Source organism: Aotus nancymaae, unplaced genomic scaffold, assembly GCF_030222135.1.
Source record: "Aotus nancymaae isolate 86718 unplaced genomic scaffold, 86718_ANA_hifiasm-v0.15.2.pri h1tg000089l, whole genome shotgun sequence".
In the NCBI taxonomy this organism is placed as follows: Eukaryota; Metazoa; Chordata; class Mammalia; order Primates; family Aotidae; genus Aotus; species Aotus nancymaae.
The window spans coordinates 27,017,318-27,040,546 of NW_026988504.1; the positions used below are offsets into that span (position 1 = coordinate 27,017,318).

The 23,229-nt window shown below is 42.7% G+C and overlaps 1 protein-coding gene across 5 annotated transcripts in view; it reads right to left on the reverse strand.

The window, feature by feature from the left end:
* Window positions 1-23,229, reverse strand: part of CDK12 (cyclin dependent kinase 12) — a 72,853-nt gene that overhangs the window by 22,750 nt on the left and 26,874 nt on the right. For all 5 annotated transcript variants that reach the window (XM_012451942.2, XM_021670544.2, XM_012451943.2 and 2 more), the window contains 5 exons: window positions 20,078-20,254; window positions 18,507-18,646; window positions 14,879-15,049; window positions 9,353-9,542; window positions 1,110-1,166 (listed from right to left, as the gene is read on the reverse strand). In XM_012451942.2, the coding sequence (XP_012307365.1) occupies window positions 1,110-1,166; window positions 9,353-9,542; window positions 14,879-15,049; window positions 18,507-18,646; window positions 20,078-20,254 (735 nt within the window). The remainder of the gene's footprint in view (window positions 1-1,109; window positions 1,167-9,352; window positions 9,543-14,878; window positions 15,050-18,506; window positions 18,647-20,077; window positions 20,255-23,229) is intronic.

The following is a 23,229-nucleotide window of genomic DNA, read 5'->3' on the forward strand; positions in this document are numbered from 1 at the left end:
CCACCCTGGCAACAGAGCAAAATTCTGTCTCCAAAAAAAAAAAAAAAAAGAAATAGCTGCCAATTGAAGATGAGACTGTTAAAACAAATCCATAGCAGCCTAACACTCCAAAAGTAAGTTAGAAGTAGAAGATGAAGAAATAACTTCCAGGCCTGGCATGGTGGCTCATGCCTATAATCCCAGTACTTTGGGAGGCCTATAGGGGAAAATCATTTGAGGTCAGGAGTTCAAGACCAGTCTGGTCAACATAGCAAAAGTGCACCTCTATTTAAAAAAAAAAGGCCAGGCACAGTGGCTCATGCCTATAATCCCAGCACTCTGGGAGGCCAAGGTGGGCAGATCACCTAAGGTCCAGAGTTTGAGACTAGCCTAGTCAACATGGTAAAACCCTGTCTACTAAAAATACAAAAATTCGCAGGGCATGGTGATGGGCGCCTATAAACCCAGCTATTTTGGAGGCTGAGGCAGGAGAATCACTTGAACCCAGGAGGCAGCGGCTACAGTGAGCCGAGATCACACAATTGCACTCCAGCCTGGACAACAAGTGCAAGACTCCGTCTCAAAAAACAAACAAACAAACAAAGGGAAAAAAAGAAGTAAGTAACTTCCATTCTAATTTATTCCAGCCAAGACACGATTCAAGAATTTAGAAAGAATTTACTGCCTAAAATCTAAGTGGTAATAATTTCAGATAACTAGGGAACTCTTGACAATTGCTGCAACTTGCAGAACACTAGAATATCCAGGAGTAAACAAGATTCTTGGCCGGGTGCGGTGGCTTATGCTTGTAATCCCAGCACTTTGGGAGGTTGACGTGGGTAGACAGCTTGAGCTCAGGAGTTCAAGAGTAGCCTGGGCAACATAGCAAAACCGTGACTCTACTAAAAACACAAAAATTAGCTCGGTGTGGTGGCACCCACCTGTGGTCCCAGCTACTTGTGAGACTGAAGTGGGAGAATCACCTGAGCCCACAGAGGTTGAGGCTACCGTGAGCCCAAGATCACGCCACATACTCCAGCCTGAGTAATAGAGTGAGACCCTTCCTCAAAAACAAACAAAGAAAACAAAATCTTTCCATTTCCCACAGGGAATTTTAATTAATGCCTTACCTCTCTTCAGAGTTATAGAGCCGAGCAAGTCCAAAATCTGCTAATTTGATTTGCCCGCTGTAAAACAAAAAACAATTATTTTCATAAGCAATAGCAGTGGCCTCCAAAATACATCTAAAAGTCATCTGCCAAGTTAGGAGCTAAAGGAATTACAAAAATAAATTTTAACTTCTGCTCTCTTCATTCCATTCTTTTTTCTTTCTTTTTAAAAAATTTCATACAATATCCAGTTCAAGATTACTTCTACCCTTAACGCTCAATGCTCCTAATTAAGCCTTTTTTGACAACTTCAGTTATAATGCCTTAGGCTTTTAAAAAACACTATTATTGCATTTTCTGAATTTGACTTCTTAGCTAAATATTTCTTTTATTTCATGGTAAACAACAGTCCCTAGAACCTGCTAGATTAAATATTTATTGTAGGGAAAAAAAGAAATGAGCTGTTCTAGATTGAGAAAGATTTAAGAGGCCAAACAGGCTAGGCATGGTGGTTTACACCTGTAATCCTAGAACTTTGGGAGGCCACTGCACTCCAGCCTCAGCAGCAGAGCAAGACCCTATCTCTGAAAAAAAAAACAGCAAAAATAAATCCAGTTTCCTGGGCCCCAATTTTAGAGGTGCTGACTCAACAGGACATGGCTCATGAATCTTCATTTCTAACAAGCCCACATGTGATGTCAATGCAGCTGGTCTGAGAATCATACTTTGAGAATCACTTCAAGTAGATCCCAACTATGTTTCACTCTGCTCAGTAATTTTTTTTTTTTTTTCAGTCAGTCTCCCTCTATTACCCAGACTGGAGTGCAGTAGTGCAATCCTGGCTCACTGCAGGCTTGATGATCTCCTGGGTTCAAGCAATTCTCCAGTTTCAGCCTCCCAAGTAGCTGGGACTACAGGCATACATCACTATGCCCAGTTATTTATTTTTTATTTTTTGTAGAGACAGGGTTCCCCTATGTTGCCCAGGCTGGTCTCAAATTCCTGTGCTCAAGTGATCCTCCCTCCTCATCCTCCCAAAGGACTGGGAGTACAGGTGTGGGCCACCATTGACTGGCCTCGGCTCAGTAGTCTATCCTCGACAGTGATATAAACAATTTTTTTTTTTTAAGTTCTAGGGTACACATGCAGGTTTGTTACATAGGTAAACTTGTGCCATCCAGAAAAAAAAAAAAAAAACTTATGCCATGGTGGTTTGTTCCACCTGTCGAACCATCACCTAAGTATTAAGCCCAGCAGGCATTAGCTATTTTTCCTGATGCTCTCCCTCTTCCTGCATGAAAGAATATTTTTAAAAACTACAACACAAAATGTTGGGAATCTATTTAAAAACTTCTTATTTATTGGAGAGGGTAGGCAACACACAAAAAAACCCAATAACTATTTATTAATTAGTTTGATTTAATGACACTTATCAAAGTTCATGTAACCTCTTTAGTCATATTTACAGCCTTGCTACCTCTTGGGGCATGAAAAGTCAGCTCACTGTCTTACAGGAGGCTGGTGTAGGTGTCTAATAGCTCTGATTAGGCAAAAAAGCGAGATACAGATTACACATCCAAATCCAAAAATCTGAAATCCAAAATTTTTCAGAACCTTTTTTTTCCCCATCTGTCTGAAGCAAAATCTGAAACTTTTTGAGTGCCAACATGACACTCAAAGGAAATGCTCATTGGAACATTTCAGATTTTGTATGTTCAGAACCAGTAAACTTAATATGAACATCCCAAAATCTGAAAAAATCTGAAATCCAAAAGAATTCTGATCTCAAGTGCAGGGGATACTCAATATGTAGTACAGAAAAGAGGCCAAGAGGTGCTCCCCAAAATATGAACGTGGGACAATATTAAAACAAGGTAACTACTAGCAACAAAATTCTACATTAAATCAACGCTTATTCCTAGCAAAGAAAAAGGTACCTTATCCACTTGCCCCGAACACCACTACATTAAGTTCAATTTATAAGTAAATTCTGAGAAAAGCAAAAAGTAAAGAAATAGTTAACTTATATTGAGACCAAGAGGATTCCTCAAATTACTTGGCATCCTTATTCTGAAAGCCTAAGGTGATCCAAGACTCAAGGCGCATAGTAGGACTGAAAGTTAAAATGGCAACAGATACAGAGTTACAGAAATCGGGGTAAACCTGAGTATCAGCAGCACCTAACATATTTTCTGCCTGGCTCATACTAGGTACTAAATAAATGTTTATTAAATGAATTTAGTCTGCTATAGAACATCCTGATAGCACTTTTATTGACTCCTGCCCTTCGTTCCAACTAAACCATCATGGTGATTCAGTAGGAAGTATAAAAGTATTGGTAAGTTTTTGCAATATAAAATAGAATGAGCCAAGTGCAGTGCCTCACGCCTGTAGTCCCTAACACTTTGGGAGACCAAGGCAGGTGATCACTTAAGTCAGGAGTTCGAGACCAGCTTGGTCAACGTGGTGAAACCCCATCTTTACCAAAAAAACAAAAATTAGCAGGGCCTAGTGGTAGACATCTGTAGTCCTAGCCACTCGGGAGGCTAAGACAGAACTGCTTAAACTCAGGAGGCAGAAGTTGCAGTGAGCCAAGATTGCACCACTGCACTACAGCCTGGGTGACAGAGCGAGACTCCGTCTCAAAAAAATAAAATAAAATAAAATAGAAGTGCCATTATATTGTTTATGTCCTGTCTCAAAGGAGTAAGATGAATATAGAAATATGTGGTCTTCTGGCCGGGCGCAGTGGCTCAAGCCTGTAATCCCAGCACTTTGGGAGGCCGAGGCAGATGGATCACGAGGTCAAGAGATCAAGACCATCCTGGTCAACATGGTGAAACCCCGTCTCTACTAAAAATACAAAAGATTAACTGGGCATGGTGGTGCATGCCTGTAATCCCAGCTACTCGGGAGGCTGAGGCAGGAGAATTGCCTGAACCCAGGAGGCGGAGGTTGTGGTGAGCCGAGATTGCGCCATTGCACTCCAGCCTGGGTAACAAGAGCGAAACTCCATCTCAAAAAAAAAAAAAAAAGAAAAGAAAAAGAAATATGTGGTCTTTTTGAGACCATGGTTTAACATTTTTGCCTTTTGACAAGACCTTCAAGTACAGTGTCTCCACTCCCTCCCAGTTCAGCCCTTTCTTCACACTGTACTTCCTTCCCTTGCTTGCCTGGATCCCTTGGTTAATTAACCAAACTACTGTCTTCCCAGTTCCCTTCGCTTGTGATACAGCTAATCCCTAAATCCCTAATTCTGGATCATTAGAAAATCTGCCTTTTCTGCTCTACCTTCTACCTAGAGAGCTGAACACAAGTGTAAGGAATAAAAATCGTATAATTGGCCAGACGTGGTAGCTCACATGTGTATTCCCAGCACCTTGGGAGGCTGAGGTGGGCAGATCACTTGAGGTCAGAGGTTTGAGACCCAGCCTGGCCAACATGGTGAAACCCCGTCTCTACTAAAAATACAAAAATTAGATGGGCGTGGTGGCACGCGCCTATAGTCCCAGCTACTTGGGAGGCTGAGACAGACTAACTGCTTGAACCTGTGAGGTGGAGATTGCAGTGAGCTGAAATCTCACCACTGCACTCCAGCCTGAGTGACAGAATGAGACTCCATCTCAAACAACAACAACAACAACAAAAAAAAAACCGCCCGGGCACGGTGGCTCACACCTTTAATCCCAGCACTTTGGGAGGCCGAGGAGGGCAGATCATGAAGTCAGGAGTTTGAAACTAGCCTGGCCAACATGGTGAAGCCCTGTCTCTACTACAAACACAAAAATTAGCCAGGCATGGTGGGGATGCCTGTAATCCCAGCTACTCAGGAGGCTGAGGCAGGAGAGTCACTTGAACCTGGGAGGTGGAGGCTGCAGTGAGTCGAGACCGCACCACTGCACTTCAGCCTGGGTGACAGAGTAAGACTCTGTCTAAAAACACACACACACACACACACACACACACATACACATACACACACACACACACACACACACAAATCATATTGTTTGGTGCCAGTGCAAAATGTGTGATTTCCTCTCTTTGTTAATTCTGAATGCTGCTGCTTTATCCTTTTACTTGTCTATAATCAGCAACTTCTATTCACCATGACTGTCATTATAGACCTCTGGCATTCTCCTTAATGCTCTAATATGCCCTACCCACTTATGCTTACTTCATAAATGACCTTTTTCAGTGAAAAAAAATTAAAGTCAATAGGTGACAAGTCCTTAACATCCTACCTTTTACCAATACATTTAATTGCATCTATAATCTTACTTTCCTCTTTCCTTTCAATTACAGTCATCCCTTAGTGTAGGGGATTGATTCCAAGACTCCCACATACACCAAAATTCAAGCAAACTCAAGTCCTACAGTAGGCTCTACAGAACCTGCATATATAAAACACTGGTACTCCATATATATACTGCAAATGCTGTTTTATTTTGTTTTTTGAGACAGAGTTTTGCTCTTGTTGCCCAGGCTGGAGTGCAATGGCACGATCTCGGCTCACTGCAACCTCTGCCTCCTGGGTTCAAGCGATTCTCCTGCCTCAGCCTCCCGAGTAGCTGGGATTACAGGCATGCTCCACCACACCCGGAGTGTTGTAGTAGAGATGGGGTTTCTCCATGTTGGTCAAGCTGGTCTCGAACTCCTGACCTCAGGTGATCCGCTCACCTTGGCCTCCCAAAGTGTTGAGATTACAGGCGTGAGCCACCATGCAAACACTGTTTTTTATTTGTCTTTGTTTGGATAAAATCTGTGTATAAGTGGACACACCACAGTTCAAACCCATGTTGTTCAAGGGTCAACGGTACATAAAACGTATGTCAATCTCTTTTCTTGACCAAGGATGATCAATCCCTTCACCTGCGGCCTTGACCCCATCTATTCTAGAACCTTGCTCCTTTAAATTATTTTGGTTCTTTCCCAAATCTTTTTATAGATTTTCTTTCCCCTTATCATTTTTTTGTTTCTTTTTTAAGGCAGGGTCTCGCTCTGTTGCCCAGGCTGGAGTGCTCTGGCATGATCTCTGCTCACTGCAACCTCCGTGTCCCAGGTTCAAGCAATTCTCATGGCTTGGCCTCCCATATAACTAGGATTAGAGGTGTGCACCACCAAACTCAGCTAATTCTTATACTTTTATTAGAGACAGCATTTTGCTAGGGTCGTTGGCCAGGCTGGTCTGGAACTCCTAGCATCAAGTGACCCACCCACCTCGGCCTCCCAAAGTGTTAGGATTACACATGTGAGCCAACACACTGGTCTCCCCTTAGTATTTAAATATATTCAAATTTCTGCCATCCTTAAAAATTAAAGACATTCCCTACTACTACCTTTCCATTGTGCTACTCATCCCCTTACTCCACACTTTCACCACTGACCTTTTAATTTTCAGAGTCTCTTATAATTTGCCTGAATTACCTGACACCAATGATCACTCCCTTTTTAAACTTGCCTATCTTGCATTCATATTTTCCTTATTTTCTTCCTCTCTGTGACCATTTTTCTTGGGTTACATTTCTGACATCTTTTAAATGCTCAGTAACTACCAAATCTGTACTGGTAGTTTGGAACTCCCAAATGACCATATGCTATTAAATATCACTACCCTGGATATATAAAAGAGATATCTAAAAGGGATTTGCCTCTTACCCCATCCATCCTACTCTTCCTTCTGTCTTCCTTGTATTGATTAGTAGTGCCACACATCCAGCTAGTTTTTCAAGTCAGAAACCTGTGAGTTATCTTACTTTCTTTAATTCATTATCTACTATTCACTCACTCAACCAAAGTCTACTGATCTATCAAGTCCATCCCTACTAGTAGTATCTGGGTTATTTCAAGCCCTGACCACTTCTTATGACGTTCTTAGTAGGTCTCTCTGCCTCCAGTTTATCAGCATAAGGTGATAATTTTTGACCTTTCCAAAACAGAAGACTGACTATGTCTCTCCTCTATATAAAATGATTTGGTCTCATTTATACTTTGTAATTAAAATATAATGAACATCGTGGAATCCAACTCTGCTTCTCTCTCTCTCTCTCTTTCACTCTCTCTCTTTCTTCTCCTCCCCCTCCCTCCCTCCCTCCAACTGCTCTCTCTCTTCCTTGCCCAGCTGACAACCCTTCACCATTTTTTTCAGGCCATCTCACCCAGAGGTCTCTGAATAGGCTGGATGGATCAGGCTAGACTATGGGATTCCTGTATCCTGCTTAGCAACCTGAGGAGGAAGTTCAATTTAATCTGGAACCTCATCAGCTTTGACTCTGGAAAGTCAAGAACCAAAAGGGGCCTTACCCACCAGAAAGAACACCAAACTGAGCTGCAATTACTCCCTGCTTTGAGACATCTCCTCATGGAGGAGTAAAGGGAACAGCAAAAAGTATATTACACTACAGGCCAGAGAGCTGAAAGCTAATAGCCATTAAAGTTCTTGATGCATTATTTACTATAGATGCAGAGTCACCAACCTCCAACTTTACTGGTAATTTTAAGTCAGAGAAAGCAACAGAAAGTAATAATTTTGGCTGGGCATGGTAGCTCACGCTTGCAATCTCAGCACGTTGGGAGACTGAGGCGGGTGGATCACGAGGTAAGGAGATCGAGACCAACGTGGCCAACACGATGAAACCCTGTCTCTACTAAAAATTCAAAAATTAGTTGGGTGTGGTGGTGCATGCCTGTGATCCCAGTTAGGGAGGCTGAGGCAGGAGAATCACTTGAACCTGGGAAGCAGCAGTGAGATCATGCCATTGCACTCCAGCCTGACAGATCAAGACTCTAAGATTATTTCTTTTTTTGATATGGAGTCTCGCTCTGTTGCCTGGGCTGGAGTGTAGTGCCTTGATCTCGGCTCACTGCAACCTCCACCTCCCGGGTTCAAGCAATGCTGATCCCTGTCAAATACAGATAAAGTTTAAGTTCCTCAGTGGGGCATACAAGATCCATAAATAGGCTCCATGTAACTATCCAGCTTCATCTCTTGGCCACTATGTGCTTCCTTCTTCTTGCTCTAGATATACTGACCTGTTTACAGTTTTCCAGACATAACGTGTTATTTTCAGGTTTATGTGCTTTTGTGCGTGCAGCTTCTTCTGTCTAGAAATTTGAATACCCACTGTCAATTTTTCAGATAAATTCTTATTCACTCCTCAAGTCTGCATCTTTCCAGGTACTCTCAAATTCCGGGGAAAAAAATTGAGCTTAATAAACGCTTATTAAATTAAGTCATTTATTTGTTTATTTCTCCTACAAAGAGAAATGATTGGATTCCAGTGTTCAATCATCTTATGTGAGACTTTCAGCACTAAAACCAGGACAGTCCCAGGTAACCATGGATGAGGTTATTCTACTCCATAAAGAGAGGAGATGTGTCATATCATTCCATGTTCCTATATAATGTTTGTTAAACTAAACAGAAATGTTTAAAACAATGAGTGAATCAGACAAAAACAGATGTAACCAACCTAATTACTGAAAGAACTAAACGCTTCCCTGATTTACTTTTTTTTTTTTTTTTTTTTTTTTTTAAGACAGAGTTTCGCTCTTGTTGCCCAGGCTGGAGTGCAATGGTGCAAACTTGGCTCACTGTAACATCCAGCTCCAGGGTTCAACTGATTCTCCTGCCTTAGCCTCCCTAGTAGTTGGGATTACAGGCATGCACATCATGCCCAGCTAATTTTGTATTTTTAGTAGAGACAGGGTTTCACCATGTTGATCAGGCTGATCTTGAACTCCCGACCTCAGGTGATCTGCCCGCCTCGGCCTCCCAAAGTGCTGGGATTACAGGCATGAGCCACCACGCCCAGCCAAAACTTCACTAATTTAAATGGTACCAGACTTGTTCTTTACCCCTCAGCAAGTAGGACTATTAAAAAAAAACTAGTGTGCATAATACATCTGATATTACCAATGCAAACAGAAAAGAAAGCAGATGATAAAAGCTTCTGATGAATTAACACCTGTTCGTCACCAGATTCCTGCTTGTTTACACTATTAAAACCTAGGAATAAGTACTGGGCAGGATAGGCCAATCATCAACTGCACACCAATGTTTACTCAGAAAATTGGCAACTGAGAAATGCTAAAGAAGCAGGCATGTTTCTCCCACACTGAACATAGGGAATATCACTGAAAACTCAATGTGTGTGTGAATACTGCAATATTAGGTCTAATTATAATACCAATTAACAATTTGAAACTGAAAAGGGTTAGAGGAGAAGAGGAAAGTGCGTAACCTTATTTGGTTACTATGTTACCTGTTATTCAGCAAAATGTTAGAACACTTAATATCCCGATGCAGGAAATTCTTTTTGTGACAGTAATCCAATCCTTCCATCAGCTGTTTCATGAACGACTTGATATGGTCCTCAGAAAAGTGCACCAAACCAGATTCTAGCAGTCCCATTAAGTCATGGTCCATATACTCAAATACAAGGTAAAAGGCACCTACATAAGATGAAAAAAAATTAAAAACAAGCAAAAAAAAAGAATGCTGAAAAACAGTATGTCAAGTCCTATTATAATTTTGGAGTTGATCGTAGGCTCTCTAGAAAAAAACGCTTAAATTTTATAGATGAAGAAAGTGAAACTAAGAGTAGTTGAAGAATTTGCCCTTCCTAGTAATAAATAACAGAGCTAATATTTGAACTAATCTTCTGTGGCTGGGTGCAGTGCCTTGTACCTGTAATCCCAGCACTTTGGGAGGCCAAGGAGGGCGGATCACTTGAGGTCAAGAGTTCAAGACTAGCCTGCTCAACATGGTGAAACCCCCATCTCAACTAAAAAAAAAATACAAAAATTAGGCAGGCGTGGTGGCATGAGCCTGTAATCCCACCTACTTGGGAGGCTGAGGTGGGAGAATCTCTTGAACCCAAGAGCCAAAGGTTGCATTGAGCTAAGATGGCACCACTGCATTGTAGCCTGGGCAACAAAGCAAGACTCATTCTCAAAAAAAAAAAAAAAAGGAATTAATCTTCTGATTCCTAGTCTAGCACCGCATGGACTACTCACCTCTTCAGGTGGCAACTGCCCTGATCAGGCTGCATTACTAGACTTTTTTTCTTGTTTTTTTTTTTTTTGAGACAGACTCTCACTGTACCATCCAGGCTAGAGAACAGTGGCACAATCTCGGCTCACTGAAACCTCCAAATCCTGGGTTCAAATGATTCTCCTGCCTCAGCTTCCCAAGTAGCTGGGATTACAGGCATGAGCCACCACGCCAGGCTAGTTTTTCTATTTTTAGTAGAGACAAGTTTTCACCATATTGGTCAGGCTGGTCTCAAACTCCTGACCTCAGGGGATCTGCCCACCTCAGCTTCCCAAAGTGCTGTGATTACAAGCATAAGCCACTGCACCCAGGCTTTTTGCTTTCTTTTTTTTGAGACAGGGTCTCATTCTGTTGCACAGGCTAGAGTGCAGTAGCATGATCAAGGTTCACTGCAGCCTCAAACTCCTGGGTTCAACCGAACCTTCCACCTCAGTCTCTCAAGTAGCTGGGACTACAGGCACATGCCACCACACCCAGTTAATGTTTTTCATTTTTGGTAGAGACAGGATCTCGCTACAGTACCCAGGCTGGTCTCTAACTCTTGGGCTCAGGCAGTCCTTCCACCCGGATATCCCAAAGTGCTGAGGTTAGAGGCATAAGCCACTGTGCTCAGCCTGTCTTATTAGACTTTAATGACCTGTCAGTTACCAAATTACAGACCTCAGACCAGAGCCAGCCAGCTGCTTGTTGCTATAAGTGAAGCTGTATTTCTAACACAACCATGCCCATTTATTACATATTATTCATGAGCAGTTTTGTAAAGGGTTTTATACAAGTTAAAGGGACTCACTATCCCAGGGATAGTACAATAAATGTGTCATAAATTATTAGTGAAATTCATAGCTGGACATGGTTGCTCATGCTTGTAATCTCAGCACTTTGGGAGGCCAAGGCACGCAAATCACCCAAGGTGAAGAGTTTGAGACCAGCCTGGCCAACATGGTGAAACCCCATCTCTACTAAAAATACGAAAATTACCCAGGCATGCGTGGTGGCAGGCGCCTGTAATCCCAGCTACTCAGAAGTCTGAGGCAGGAGAATCACTTGAACCCAGGAGGTGGAGGTTGCAGTAAGCCAAGACCGCAGCACTGCACTCCAGCCAGGGAAAAAACAGTAAGACTCCGTCTCAAAAAAAAAGAAAGAAAATCATAGTACTTATGAATTGAGAGAAAAACGAATCAATGAATTCAATCTCTTAAATTTAGGGCTGTGTGCAGTGGCTCATACCTACAATCCCCACATTTTGGGAGAATGAGGTGAGAAGATTGCCTGAGTTTTAAAAACCAGACTGGGCAAAATAGTGAGACACCATCTCCACAAAAAAATTTAAAAATTAGCTAGGTGAGATGGTGCATGGCTGTAGTCCCAGCTACTTGGGAGGCCGAGCCTTCCCAGTAGCTGAGAATCTTTGAGCCCAGGAGTTTGAGGCTACAGTAAGCTGTGACTGCACCAATGTACTCCAGCTTGGGTGAGAAAGCAAGATTCTATCAACAAAAAATTTAGAAAAGAAGTATCTTGGAGAGATTTAGCTAAGACCTCAAATTAATAAGAAAAGCACTAGAAATGCAAAAGATACATAAGTAAAGGACACCTCAAAAGAGACGTATATTGGCTCATGCCTATAATCCCAGCAATTTAGTAGGCCAAAGCAGGAGGACTGCTTGATGCCCAGAGTTCAAGACCAGGCTGGGCAACATGGAAAGATCCTGTTTCTATCAAAATTTTTAAAAACTAGCCAGGAGTGGTGTCTAGTCTAGCTACTTGGGAGGCTGAGGCAGGAGGATCACTTGAACCCAGGAGTGCAAAGTTACAGTGAGCTGTGATCATATCACTGCACTCCAGCCTGGGTAACAGAGCAAGACACTGCCTCAAAAAAAAAAAGAGAGAGAGAGAGAGAGAGAGAGAGAAAGTAAATAAAACCAGTAACATGGAAAAAACTAAAAATATAACAAATACAATCTAAAATGACATTGGTTGGGTGTGGTGGCTCAAATCTGTAATTCCAGCACTTTAGGAGGCCAAGGTGAGCAGAATGCTTGAGCCCAGCAGTTAGAGACCAGCCTGGGCAACATAAGAGATCTCATTTCTACTAAAAATAGAAAAACCAGCTGTGTGTGGTAGTGCATGCCTGTTGTCCCAGCTAATCAGGAGGCTGGCTGAGGCATGGAGAATCGCTTGATGGGGGCTGAGGATGCAATGAGCTGTGATCGCCACTGTATTCCAGCCTGGGCAACACAGTGAGACCTTGTCTCAAAAATTAAATTAAAATACAAAATAATAATATTATGCTTACCCTATCCAGATGATAATTTTTTTTTTTTGAGGGGGTCTTGCTCTGTTGTCCGGGCTGGAGTGCAGTGGCACAATCTCGGCTCACTGCAACCACTACCTCCCAGGTTCAAGCAATTTTCCTGCCTCAGCCTTCCCAGTAGCTAGGATCAAAGGTGCCCAGCAACATGCCCAGCAAATTTTCACATTTTTACTAGAGAGGGATTTCACCATGTTGGCCAGGCTTGACTCAAACTTCTGACATCAAGTGATCCACCTGCCTTAGCCTCCCAAAGTGCTGGGATTACAGGCAGGAGCTACCACAGCTGGCCCAGATGACAATTTTTCCAAAAGATGTACTTGGCTGGCGCGATAGCTCAGGCCTGTAATCCCAGCACTTTGGGAGGCCAAGGTGGGCAGACCCTGAGGTCCGGAGCTCAAAACCAGCCCAGCCAACAAGGCAAAATCTCATCTCTACTAAAAATACAAAAATTAGCCAGGAGTGGTGGCATGCACCTGTAATCCCAGCTACTCCAGAGGCTGAGGCAGGAGAATCACTTAAACCCAGTAGGCGGAGGTTGCAGTGAGCCAAGATCCAGCCATTGCACTCCAGCCTGGGTGAGAATGCGAAAAAAAAAAAAGATAGTCAATGTTGAGGAGGATACACTGAGATGGGCTCTCACTAGACATACTATTTTTCTTAAAAGCAACCTGATATTAAATATGAAAATCCATTTGTCCAAATAACTCTATATCAAAAATGCTATACTACGAAAATAAATGATAATGCAAAGATTTATGTAGAAAGATACCCAAGGTAGTACTATTATGTTTTTTTGGTTTTGTTGAGACGGAGTTTCACTCTTGTCACCCAGGTTGGAATGCAGTCGCGCAATCTTGGCTCACTGCAACCTCTGGCTCCCAGGTTCAAGTGATTCTCTTGCCTCAGCCTTCCAAGTAGCTGAAGATTACAGGCACTTGCCACCACGCTCGACTAACTATTGCATTTTTAGTGGAGACAAGGTTTCACCATGTTGGCCAGGCTGGTCTCCAACTCCTGACCTCAGGTGATCCACCAGACTCAAGCCTCCCAAAGTGCTGGGAATACAGGCGTGAGCCACCACGCCTGGCCTCTTATTTTTTATAAAACTAACAACTTGTAACTAATTGTTCAAGAGGGACTAGTAAAGTAAATTTACGTTCATCTATGTTTATGCATACCAATTAAAATGGGTTAATGACATGAGAAATTGCTTATGACAAGTTATACAACACTAAAGAAACTTTGATCTTAGCTTTGTTAAAATAAATACAGCAGTTATGGCATAAAGTACTAAAAGCAGGGCTGGGTGTGATGGCTCATGCCTATAATCCCAGCTCTTTGGCAGGCTGAGTTGCATGGATCACCTGAGGTGAGGAGTTCAAGACCAGCTTGGCCAACATGGTGAAATCCAGTCTCTACTAAAATTACAAAATTTAGCCAGGCGTGGTCACATGTGCCTGTAATCCCAGCTACCTGGGAGGCTGAGGCAGGAGAATCACTTGAACGTGAGAGGCGGAGGTTGCAGTGAGCTGAGATTGAGCCACTGCACTCCAGCCTGGGTGAGACAGTGAGAACCCCGTTTCAAAAAAAAAAAAAAAAAGGACTAAAAGCAAATATACCAAAATGTTAATATTAATAATTTAGTGGTTTTCCATGGATGGTAGTATATTGGGAAGAAGTGACAGAGAAATTACTACCACCTTCTTTTTCTTCTATATTTTCAATTTTTCCATGAAAGGCATGCATGCATCATATCCATTCATGGACTTACTATTTTATAATTAAAAAAAAAAAAACATGAGGCCAGGCATGGTGGCTCACACTTGTAATCCCAGCACTTCGGGACACTGAGGCGGGAGGATCACTTTAGGTCAGGAGTTTGAGACCAGCCTGGCTAACATGGCAAAACCCCTACTCTACTACATATACAAAAATCGGCCAGGCATGATGGCACATGGCTGTAATTCCAGCTACTTGGAGGGCTGAGGCACAAGAATCACTTAAACCTGGGAGGGAGAAGTTGCAGTGAGCTGACATCACACGACTGCACTCCAGCCTGGGTGACAGTGCAAGACTCTGTCTCAAAATGAAGAGACAAATAAGAAAGAAAAAAAACTTTGGGAGGCCAAGGCAGGAGGATCATCACCAAGTCAGGAGTTCTAGACTAGCCTGACCAACATGGTGAAATGCCATCTCTACTGAAACCACAAAAACATTAGCTGAATGTAGTAGCATGTGCCTGTAATCCCAGCTACTCAGGAGGCTAAGGCAGGAGAATTGCTTGAACATGGAAGGCAGAGGTTGCAGTGAGCCACGATTGTGCCACTGCACTCCAGTCTAGGTGACAGAGCGAGACTGTCTCAAAAAAAAAAAGGCAAAGATAGGAACAGTCTACCTGGTAAAAATGTATGTCTTTGCTAGTACCTTTGTCCTTCTTGAAATCCAGTGCATCTTGTTTATCTGTGACAATTTCCTTCATGTTAACAACACTTCGGTGAATTAACTGACGAAGGATTTTGATTTCACGAATGGCTGTGATTGGGAAGCCCTCTTTCTCATTGTCTAATCTCACCTTCTTCAGAGCCACTAGTTCTCCTGTCAAAACAAATGTAAACTTTTATTATCAATGAGCATTTTTGGCCACTATTGTGAACTAGCAATATGTGCCCTTGCTCTAAAAGACAAACTTAATGCCTACTTTAATGCTTACATATAAGATACTTTTACACCTTTAAAAAGTAAACTCTAGGCTGGGTGCAGTGGCTCACACCTGTAATCCCAGCACTTTCGGAGGCCAAGGCGAGTGGATCATCTAAGGTCAGGAGTTCGAGACCAGCCTAGCCAATGTAGTAAAACCCCATCTCTATTAAAATACAAAAATTAGCCAGGCGTGGTGGTGGATGCCTGTAATCCCAGCTATCCTGGAGGCTGAGAAAAAAAGAATCGCCTGAACCGGGGAGGCAAAGGCTGTGGTGAGCCGAGATCCAGCCATGGCACTCTACCCTGGGCAAAAAAGTGAGACTCCTTCTCAAAAACAAAAACAAAAAAACAAAACAAAACAAGAAAAAAAAAGAAAAAACTCTATATTCCCTTTCTCGTCTTTAATTTTTTCTCAAGACATGGAAACAACTTTTAATTCAATATTCAGGTAGGTCTTTCAGTTATTTTTATTTTATTTATTTATTTATTTATTTTTTGAGACAGAGTCTTGCTCTGTGGCCCAGGCTGGTGTGCAGTGGCACTATCTTGGCTCACTGCGACCTCTACTACCCAGATTCAAGCAATTCTCCTGCCTCAGCCTCCCAAGTACCTGGGATTACAGCTACTCACAGCTAATTTTTAGAGTTTTAGTAAAGCTGGGGTTTCAGCATCTTGGCCAGGCTGGTCATGAACTCCTGACCTCGTGATCCACCTGCCTCAGCCTCTCAAAGTGCTGGGATTACAGGCATGAGCTATTGCACCCAGCCTTATTTTTATTTTTTTGAGATGGAGTCTCCCTCCGCCTCCTGGGTTCAAGGATTCTCCTGCCTCAGGGTCCCAAGTAGCTGGGATTACAGGTGCGCACTACCATGCCCAGCTAATTTTTATTTATTTATTTATTTATTTTTTTAGAGACAGCATTTCTCCATATTCGTCAGGCTGGTCTCGAACTCCCAACCTCAGGTGATCCGCCCACCTAAGCCTCCCAAAGTGCTGGGATTAAAGACATGAGCCACTCTACCCTGGCCTAATTTTGTATTTTTAGTAGAGTAGCTAATTTTTTATTTTTATTTATTTATTTATTTATTTTTTTAGAGACAGGGTTTCTCTATATTTGTCAGCTGGTCTCAAACTCCCAACCTCAGGTGATCCGCCCACCTCAGCCTCCCAAAATGCTGGGATTACAGGTGTAAGCCACTGAGCCCAGCAGGCCTTTCTGTTATTAAAATATAGCAGTAACTCAAATACTTCAATTTTATCTTCGAGGATTTCCTCCTTACAAAGCAAATAGCAATCTACAAATTTTACTTTTACTCTCCCTTAAAATTCCCAGGAAGCTATGAAATATTTTGGATGAACCATATAGTTGTTGTTTTTCTTTTGAGACAGACAGAGTCTTGCTCTGTCGCCCAGGCCAGAGTGCAATGGCCCAATCTCGGCTCACTGAAACCTCTGCCTCCCAGGTCCAAGCGATTCTGCTACCACAGCTTCCCGAGTAGCTGAGACTACAGCCCAGCTAATTTTTTGTATTTTTAGTAGAAATGGGGTTTCGTTGTGTTAGCCAGGATGGTGTCGATCTCCTGACCTTGTGAACTGCCTGCCCTGGCCTCCCAAAGTGAGGGGATTACAAGCCATTGTATCCAAAGAGAGAGTTTTAAAAGTTACAGTGTTCTTGGCCAGGCACAGTGGCTCATGCCTGTAATCCCAGCACTTTGGGAGACCGAGGCAGGCAGACCACAAGGTCAGTAGTTCAAGACCAGTCTGACCAACATGGTGAAACCCAGTCTCTACTACAAATATAAAAATTAGCCAGGCACGGTGGTGCGCACCTGTAATCCCAGCTACTCAGGAGGCTGAGGTAGGATAATTGCTTGAACGCAGGAGGCAGAGTTGAGATTGTACCACTGCACCCCAGCCTGCGCGACAGAGCAGGACTCCATTAAAAAAAAAAGTTATGGTGTTCTTTTGGAAAACTTTCATCTACTTAATAACTTTTGGAGACCAAATTAAAACTAAAAATTTGGCTGGGGCCAGGTGCAGTGGTTTGCACCTGTAATCACAGCACTTTGGGAGGCCAAGGCAGGTGGATCACCTGAGGTCGGGAATTCAAGACCAGCCTGGCCAACATGGAGAAACCCTGTCTCTACTAAAAATAAAAAAAAATTAGCCGGGCGTGCTAACACATGGCTATAATCCCAGCTACTAGGGAGGCTGAGGCAGGAGAACTGCTTGAACCCAGGAGTCAGAGGTTGCGGTGAGCCGAGATCTCGCCATTGTACTCCAGCCTGGGCAACAAGAGCCAAACTCCAGCCGGGCACGGTGGCTCACACCTATAATCCCAGCACTTTGAGAGGCCAAGGTGGGCGGATTACCTGAGGTCAGGAGTTGGAGACCAGCCTGGCCAACACGGTTAAAACCCCATCTTTACTAAAAATACAAAAATTAGCCAGACGTGGTGGCATACACCTGTAATCCTAGCTACTTGTGAGGTTGAGGCAGGAGAATTGCTAGAGTCTGGGAGACGGAGGTTGCAGTAAGCTGAGACTGTGCCACTGCACTCCAGCCTGGCTGACAGAGCAAGACTCTGTCTAAAAATAAAAATAAAGCCAAACTCCATCTCAAGGAAAAACTGGCCTGGTGTGGTGGCTTACACCTGTAATCCCAGCACTTTGGGACGCCAAGGCAGGTGGATCATTTGAGGTCAGGAGTTTGAGACCAGCCTGGAGTTTGAGACCAGCCTGGCAAATATGGTGAAACCCCATCTCTACTACAAATACAGAAATTAGCTGGGTGTGGTGGCGCATGCCTGTAATACCAGCTATTCGGGAGGTTGAGGCAGGAGCATCACTTGAACCCGGGAGGCAGGGCCTACAGTGAGCAGACATTGAGCCACTGCACTCCAGTCTGGATAACAGAGTGAGACTCCATCTCAAAAAAATAAAAATGAAAACAGGTCAGGCACTGTGGTTCACGCCTGTTATCCCAGCGCTTTGGGAGGCCAAGGTGGGCAGATCACAAGGTCAGGAGTTCAAGACCAGCCTGACCAACATGGTGAAATCCCGTCTCTACTAAAAATAAAATAATTAGCTAGGTGTGGTGGCATATGCCTGTAATCCCAGCTACCCAGGAGGTGGAGGCAGGAGAACTGCTTGAACCCGGGAGGTGGAGGTTGCAGTGAGCCGAGATCACACCACTGTTCTCCAACCTGGATGACAGAGCAAGACTCCGTCCCAAAAAAACAAAAACAAAAACAAAAAAAACCTCAGAATTTACTTTTGCTAAGTCCACTTAAGATATCAGTATCGCTAAATTGTTAATATTCTGACATCTAAAATTTTGTGGCAATATTTACCTGTGTCTTTGTCCTTGGCTTTATATACTTGACCATAGGTTCCTTCTCCAATAATCCCAATAATGTCAAACTTGTCCACACAGCGTTTCCCCCAGTCACTTTCTGTTTGTCTTCTTTCTCCGTAACGAGGACAACAAATTCTAAAAAGTAAAAACAACAAAAAAGAAAATGAAATCTAGTCAAAGAAGAAAGGATTATTTTATGATGATTTCACTAACTCCTGTATCTTTTATACATTTTACTAAAAAGGTATGAAACAGTATGAAATATATAAAGACACAACATAAAATACATATACAGGTCGGGCGTGGTGGCTCATGTCTGTAATCCCAGTACTTTGGGAGGCCAAGGCGGGTGAATCACGAGATCAGGAGTTTGAGACCAATCTCACTAACATGGTGAAATCTCGTCTCTAATAAAAATTCAAAAATTAGCCAAGCGTGGTGGTGTGCACCTATAATCCCAGCTACTCAGGTGGCTGAGGCAAGAAAATCGTTTCAACCCAGGAGGTGGAGACAACGAGCCAATATCACACCACTGCACTCCAGCCTGGGCGACAGAGACTCCATCTCAAAAAAAAAAAAGAAAACAGTCTCTCACAGTGGCTAAGACACAGGGTTGGAGCCCTAGGAAGACATAATATGAAATAACAGATTTGCTGATTGCTTTCTGACCTCTCTCAGGAATGGCTTCAACTATAAAATGGGAAATTGCAGGGCACAGTGGCTCATGCCTATAATTCCAACACTTTGGGAGGTCAAGGTGGGCAGATCACTTGAGGTCAGGAGTTCGAGACCAGCCTGACCAATGTAGAGAAACCTCTCTCTACTGAAAATACAAAATTAGCCGGGCGTGGTGGTGCACGCCTGTGATCCCAGTTACTCAGGAGGCTGAGGGAGGAGAATCGCTTGAACCCTGGAGGCAGAGGTTTCGGTGAGCCGAGATCACGTCACTGCACTCCAGCCTGGGCAATAAGAACAAAATTCCATCTCAAAAAAAAGGTGGGGGGCGGAATTAATTGCTACATGCTAAGGCTACTATGAAAATAAAATATAAAACTATGGCAATAAAAACAAAGAAAAAAAACTATAGCAATAATACGTGCTCAATAAGTAACTTTTTATTAAGAGAGAAATGCTAACAATCAGAAGATTAGACCCAGATTATAGTATATTTATGGCATGGCAATTTATATGTTTTCAGGGAAAAAAAATCCCACATCTATTAATTTTTCATTAATGTGTATATGACTGACACATCCTGAATTTTAAAAGCGTTTATTCTTCCTTAGTCTAAATATTATGAATAAAAAAGATATGAGATAAATGTTCATAGTATATCTGGATTTGGGAATTTACTGTCATTCTAAAAACATAGCTGGGTATCTGAGGGCGCAGATGAATGATCAGGTCTCCAGGAAGGCTTTTTTCCATTAAAATAAAATAAAAAGTATACTTTAGGACCAAATTTCTATGATCTTACTGGCGTGGGTGACAGAAGAAACATGAGAGATTTAGTTCAAAAGGAAGGAAGAAAACTATCATGAAAGATAGACTCCTCCAAAAACTCACTTTGGTCTCTTTTTATACGGTTGCTGAGGTGGTGTGATTGCCTTTGGTTCTGGAGAGTCTGGGGGAGACAGATCTCCACCAGGGAGCTCTGGAGGGAGAGGGAGGTCTGTGAGTAAGTGACGTGTCCTCTGTTCCTTCTCTTTCTTCACAGGTTTTGAAGGAAGAGTTTCTTTTGGACTAAACAATAAAAAGGAAGAGATGACAAAAATTACAATTACTTCCAAGATATGCAAATAAAAATTTTCAAAGATCATAATGCCTGATTACTAAAAGGTTAGAAAGGTTTCATTTTTAAGGAAAAAACCTGTAATATAACATAAGAAAATATAATTTATCACAACTAAGAATACTTACATTTTTCTTTTTTTGAGACGGAGTATCACGCTGTTGCCCAGGCTAGAGTGCAGTGGGACAATCTTGGCTAACTGCAACCTGCCTCCCAGGTTCAAGTGATTCTTCTGCCTAAGTTCCCCAGTAGCTGAGATTACAGGTGCATGCCACCACACCCACCTAATTTTTGTATTTTTAGTAGAGATGGTGTTTCGCCATGTTGGCCTTGCTGGTCTTGAACTCCTAGCCTCAAATGCTCCGCCACCTCAGCCTCCCAAAGTGCTGGGATTACAGGCGTGAGTCACCATGCCTGGCCAAGATAATTAAATTTTATAAAAAGAAATCTATAAGCGTACTAAAGAAACAATGAAAAATTTGTGATATTACTTGCAGTTCCCTTTATCAAACTCTTTTTCCTCTTTTTTTCTTAACATCTCCTTCTTGAATTATCAAACTCTTAATATATCCTGCCTAAAATTGTATCTGGATTTTTATTGAGACGAAATAAAATTCACCTGGGCATGGTGGCTCACCCCTGTAATCCCAGCACTTTGGGAGGCTGAGGTCGGCAGATCATGAGGTCAGGAGTTTAAGACCAACCTGGCCAACATAGTGAAACCCCATCTCTACTAAAAATATAAAAAATTAAAAAAAAAAAAGAAGGCCGGGCGCGGTGGCTCAAGCCTGTAATCCCAGCACTTTGGGAGGCCAAGGCGGGTGGATCATGAGGTCGAGAGATCGAGACCATCCTGGTCAACATTGTGAAACCCCATCTCTACTAATACAAAAAAATTAGCTGGGCACGGTGGCGCGTGCCTGTAATCCCAGCTACTCAGGAGGCTGAGGCAGGAGAATTGCCTGAACCCGGGAGGCGGAGGTTGCGGTGAGCCGAGATCGCGCCATTGCACTCCAGCCTGGGTAACAAGAGCGAGACTCCGTCTCAAAAAACAAAACAAAACAAAACAAAACAAAACAAAACAAAAATATATATATATAAAAAATTAGCCGGGTGTGGTGGCAGATGCCTGTAATGAGGCAGGAGAATCACTTGAACCCAGGAGGCAGAGGTTACCGCGAGTTGAGATCACACCATTGCACTCCAGCCCGGGTGACAATGTGAGAGTCTGTCTCAATAAAAAAGAAAAAAATTAAAACTTAGGATGGATGCAGTGGCTCACGTCTGTAATTCCAGCACTTTGGGAGGCTGGGACGGGCAAATCACTTGAGTTCAGGAATTCAAGACCAGCCTGCCCAGCATGGTGAAACCCTGTCTCTACTAAAAATACAAAGATTAACTGGGTGTGGTGGCATGTGCCTGTAATCCCAGCTACTTGGGAAGCTGAGGCAGGTGAATTGCTTGAACCTGGGAGGCAGAAGTTCCAGTGAGCCAAGACTGCCTCACTACACTCCAGCTTTGGTGACATCAAAACTCTGTCTCAGGCAGGGCACGGTAGCTCACGCCTATAATCCCAGCACTTTGGGAGGCCAAGGCGGGCAGATCACCCGAGGTCCAGAGTTGGAGACCAGCCTGACCAACATGGAGAAACCCTGTATCTACTAATAATACAAAAATTAGCCAGGCGTGGTGGCGCATGCCTGTAATCCCAGCTACTCGGGAAGCTGAGGCACAAGAATCGCTTGAACCCAGGAGGTGGAGGTTGCTGTGAGCCAAGATCCTGCCATTGCACTCCATCCTGAGCAACAAGAATGAAACTCCGTCTAAAAATAAACAAAAACAAAAAATAACAAACAAACAAATAAAAACCTCTTTTCTCAAAAAAAATTAGCTGGGCAGATGGGCACGGGCAGTCCTGAGATGGGAGGATCATTTGAGTCCAGGAAGTCAAAGCTGCAGTGAGCCATCACCACACCATTGAACTCTACCCTGGGCAACAAAGGGAGACTCTGTCCCAAAAACTTAAAAATTTAAAACTAGAAATGAAATGCAGGAAGTAATCATCTTAAATCCACAAAGTATCCCTGCAACTCTTAGAGTTCATAGAACTTACTCTACATTTTAACAAAGATTTAAGTAACAAGAAGAGCTCAACAATTTAATACTACTCTATTGCTAAAGATGTGCAAAAATCTTGGAAAAAGGAAACAGTATTTCACAATGTTTTGCCCGTAAGAAATATAGTAAACTGTAGAAGATATTTACAAAAATATATAGAAATATAGTACATTGTAAGTCAAAACTAATAAAAAATATACTGAATTATTCTGTTCATTTCAAAGCAGAAGGCATGTCTCTCTGACCAGCCAAAATAGATAATCATCAAACTATAAAATCTAAGGAGAAAGGGTCCAAGCAACTATTTCAGAACTAAGGCACCTAGTGGCAGAGGCCTCTCATAATAATCAGCAAATTATAGTAGTCAGTAAGGAAAAAAGACAGCTTTCCAGGAACAGAACAGAAAAGTAAGTTTTCAGATCCTTTTTTTTTTTCCAGAGAGGGACTCACTTTGTTACACAGGCTGGAATGCAATGATGCAATCATTGCTCACTGCAGTCTCAATCTCCTGGGCTCAAGCAATGCTTCCACCTTTGCCTCCCAAGCTGGGACCACAGCAAACACCACCACACCCAACTAATTTTTAAAATTTTTTGTAGAGACAAGGTCTTGTCATACTGCCCAGGCTAATCACGAACTCCTGAACCTCCCCAAAAGATCCTCTCCTACCACACATGGCCCAGATACAATATTTTATCTAAGTTTATTAATAGGTAATAGATAAATGTTGTGCCATGAGCCTGGGGCATGGTGGCTCACATCTGTAACCCCAACACTTTGGGAGGCTAAGGCAGGTGGATCACTTGAG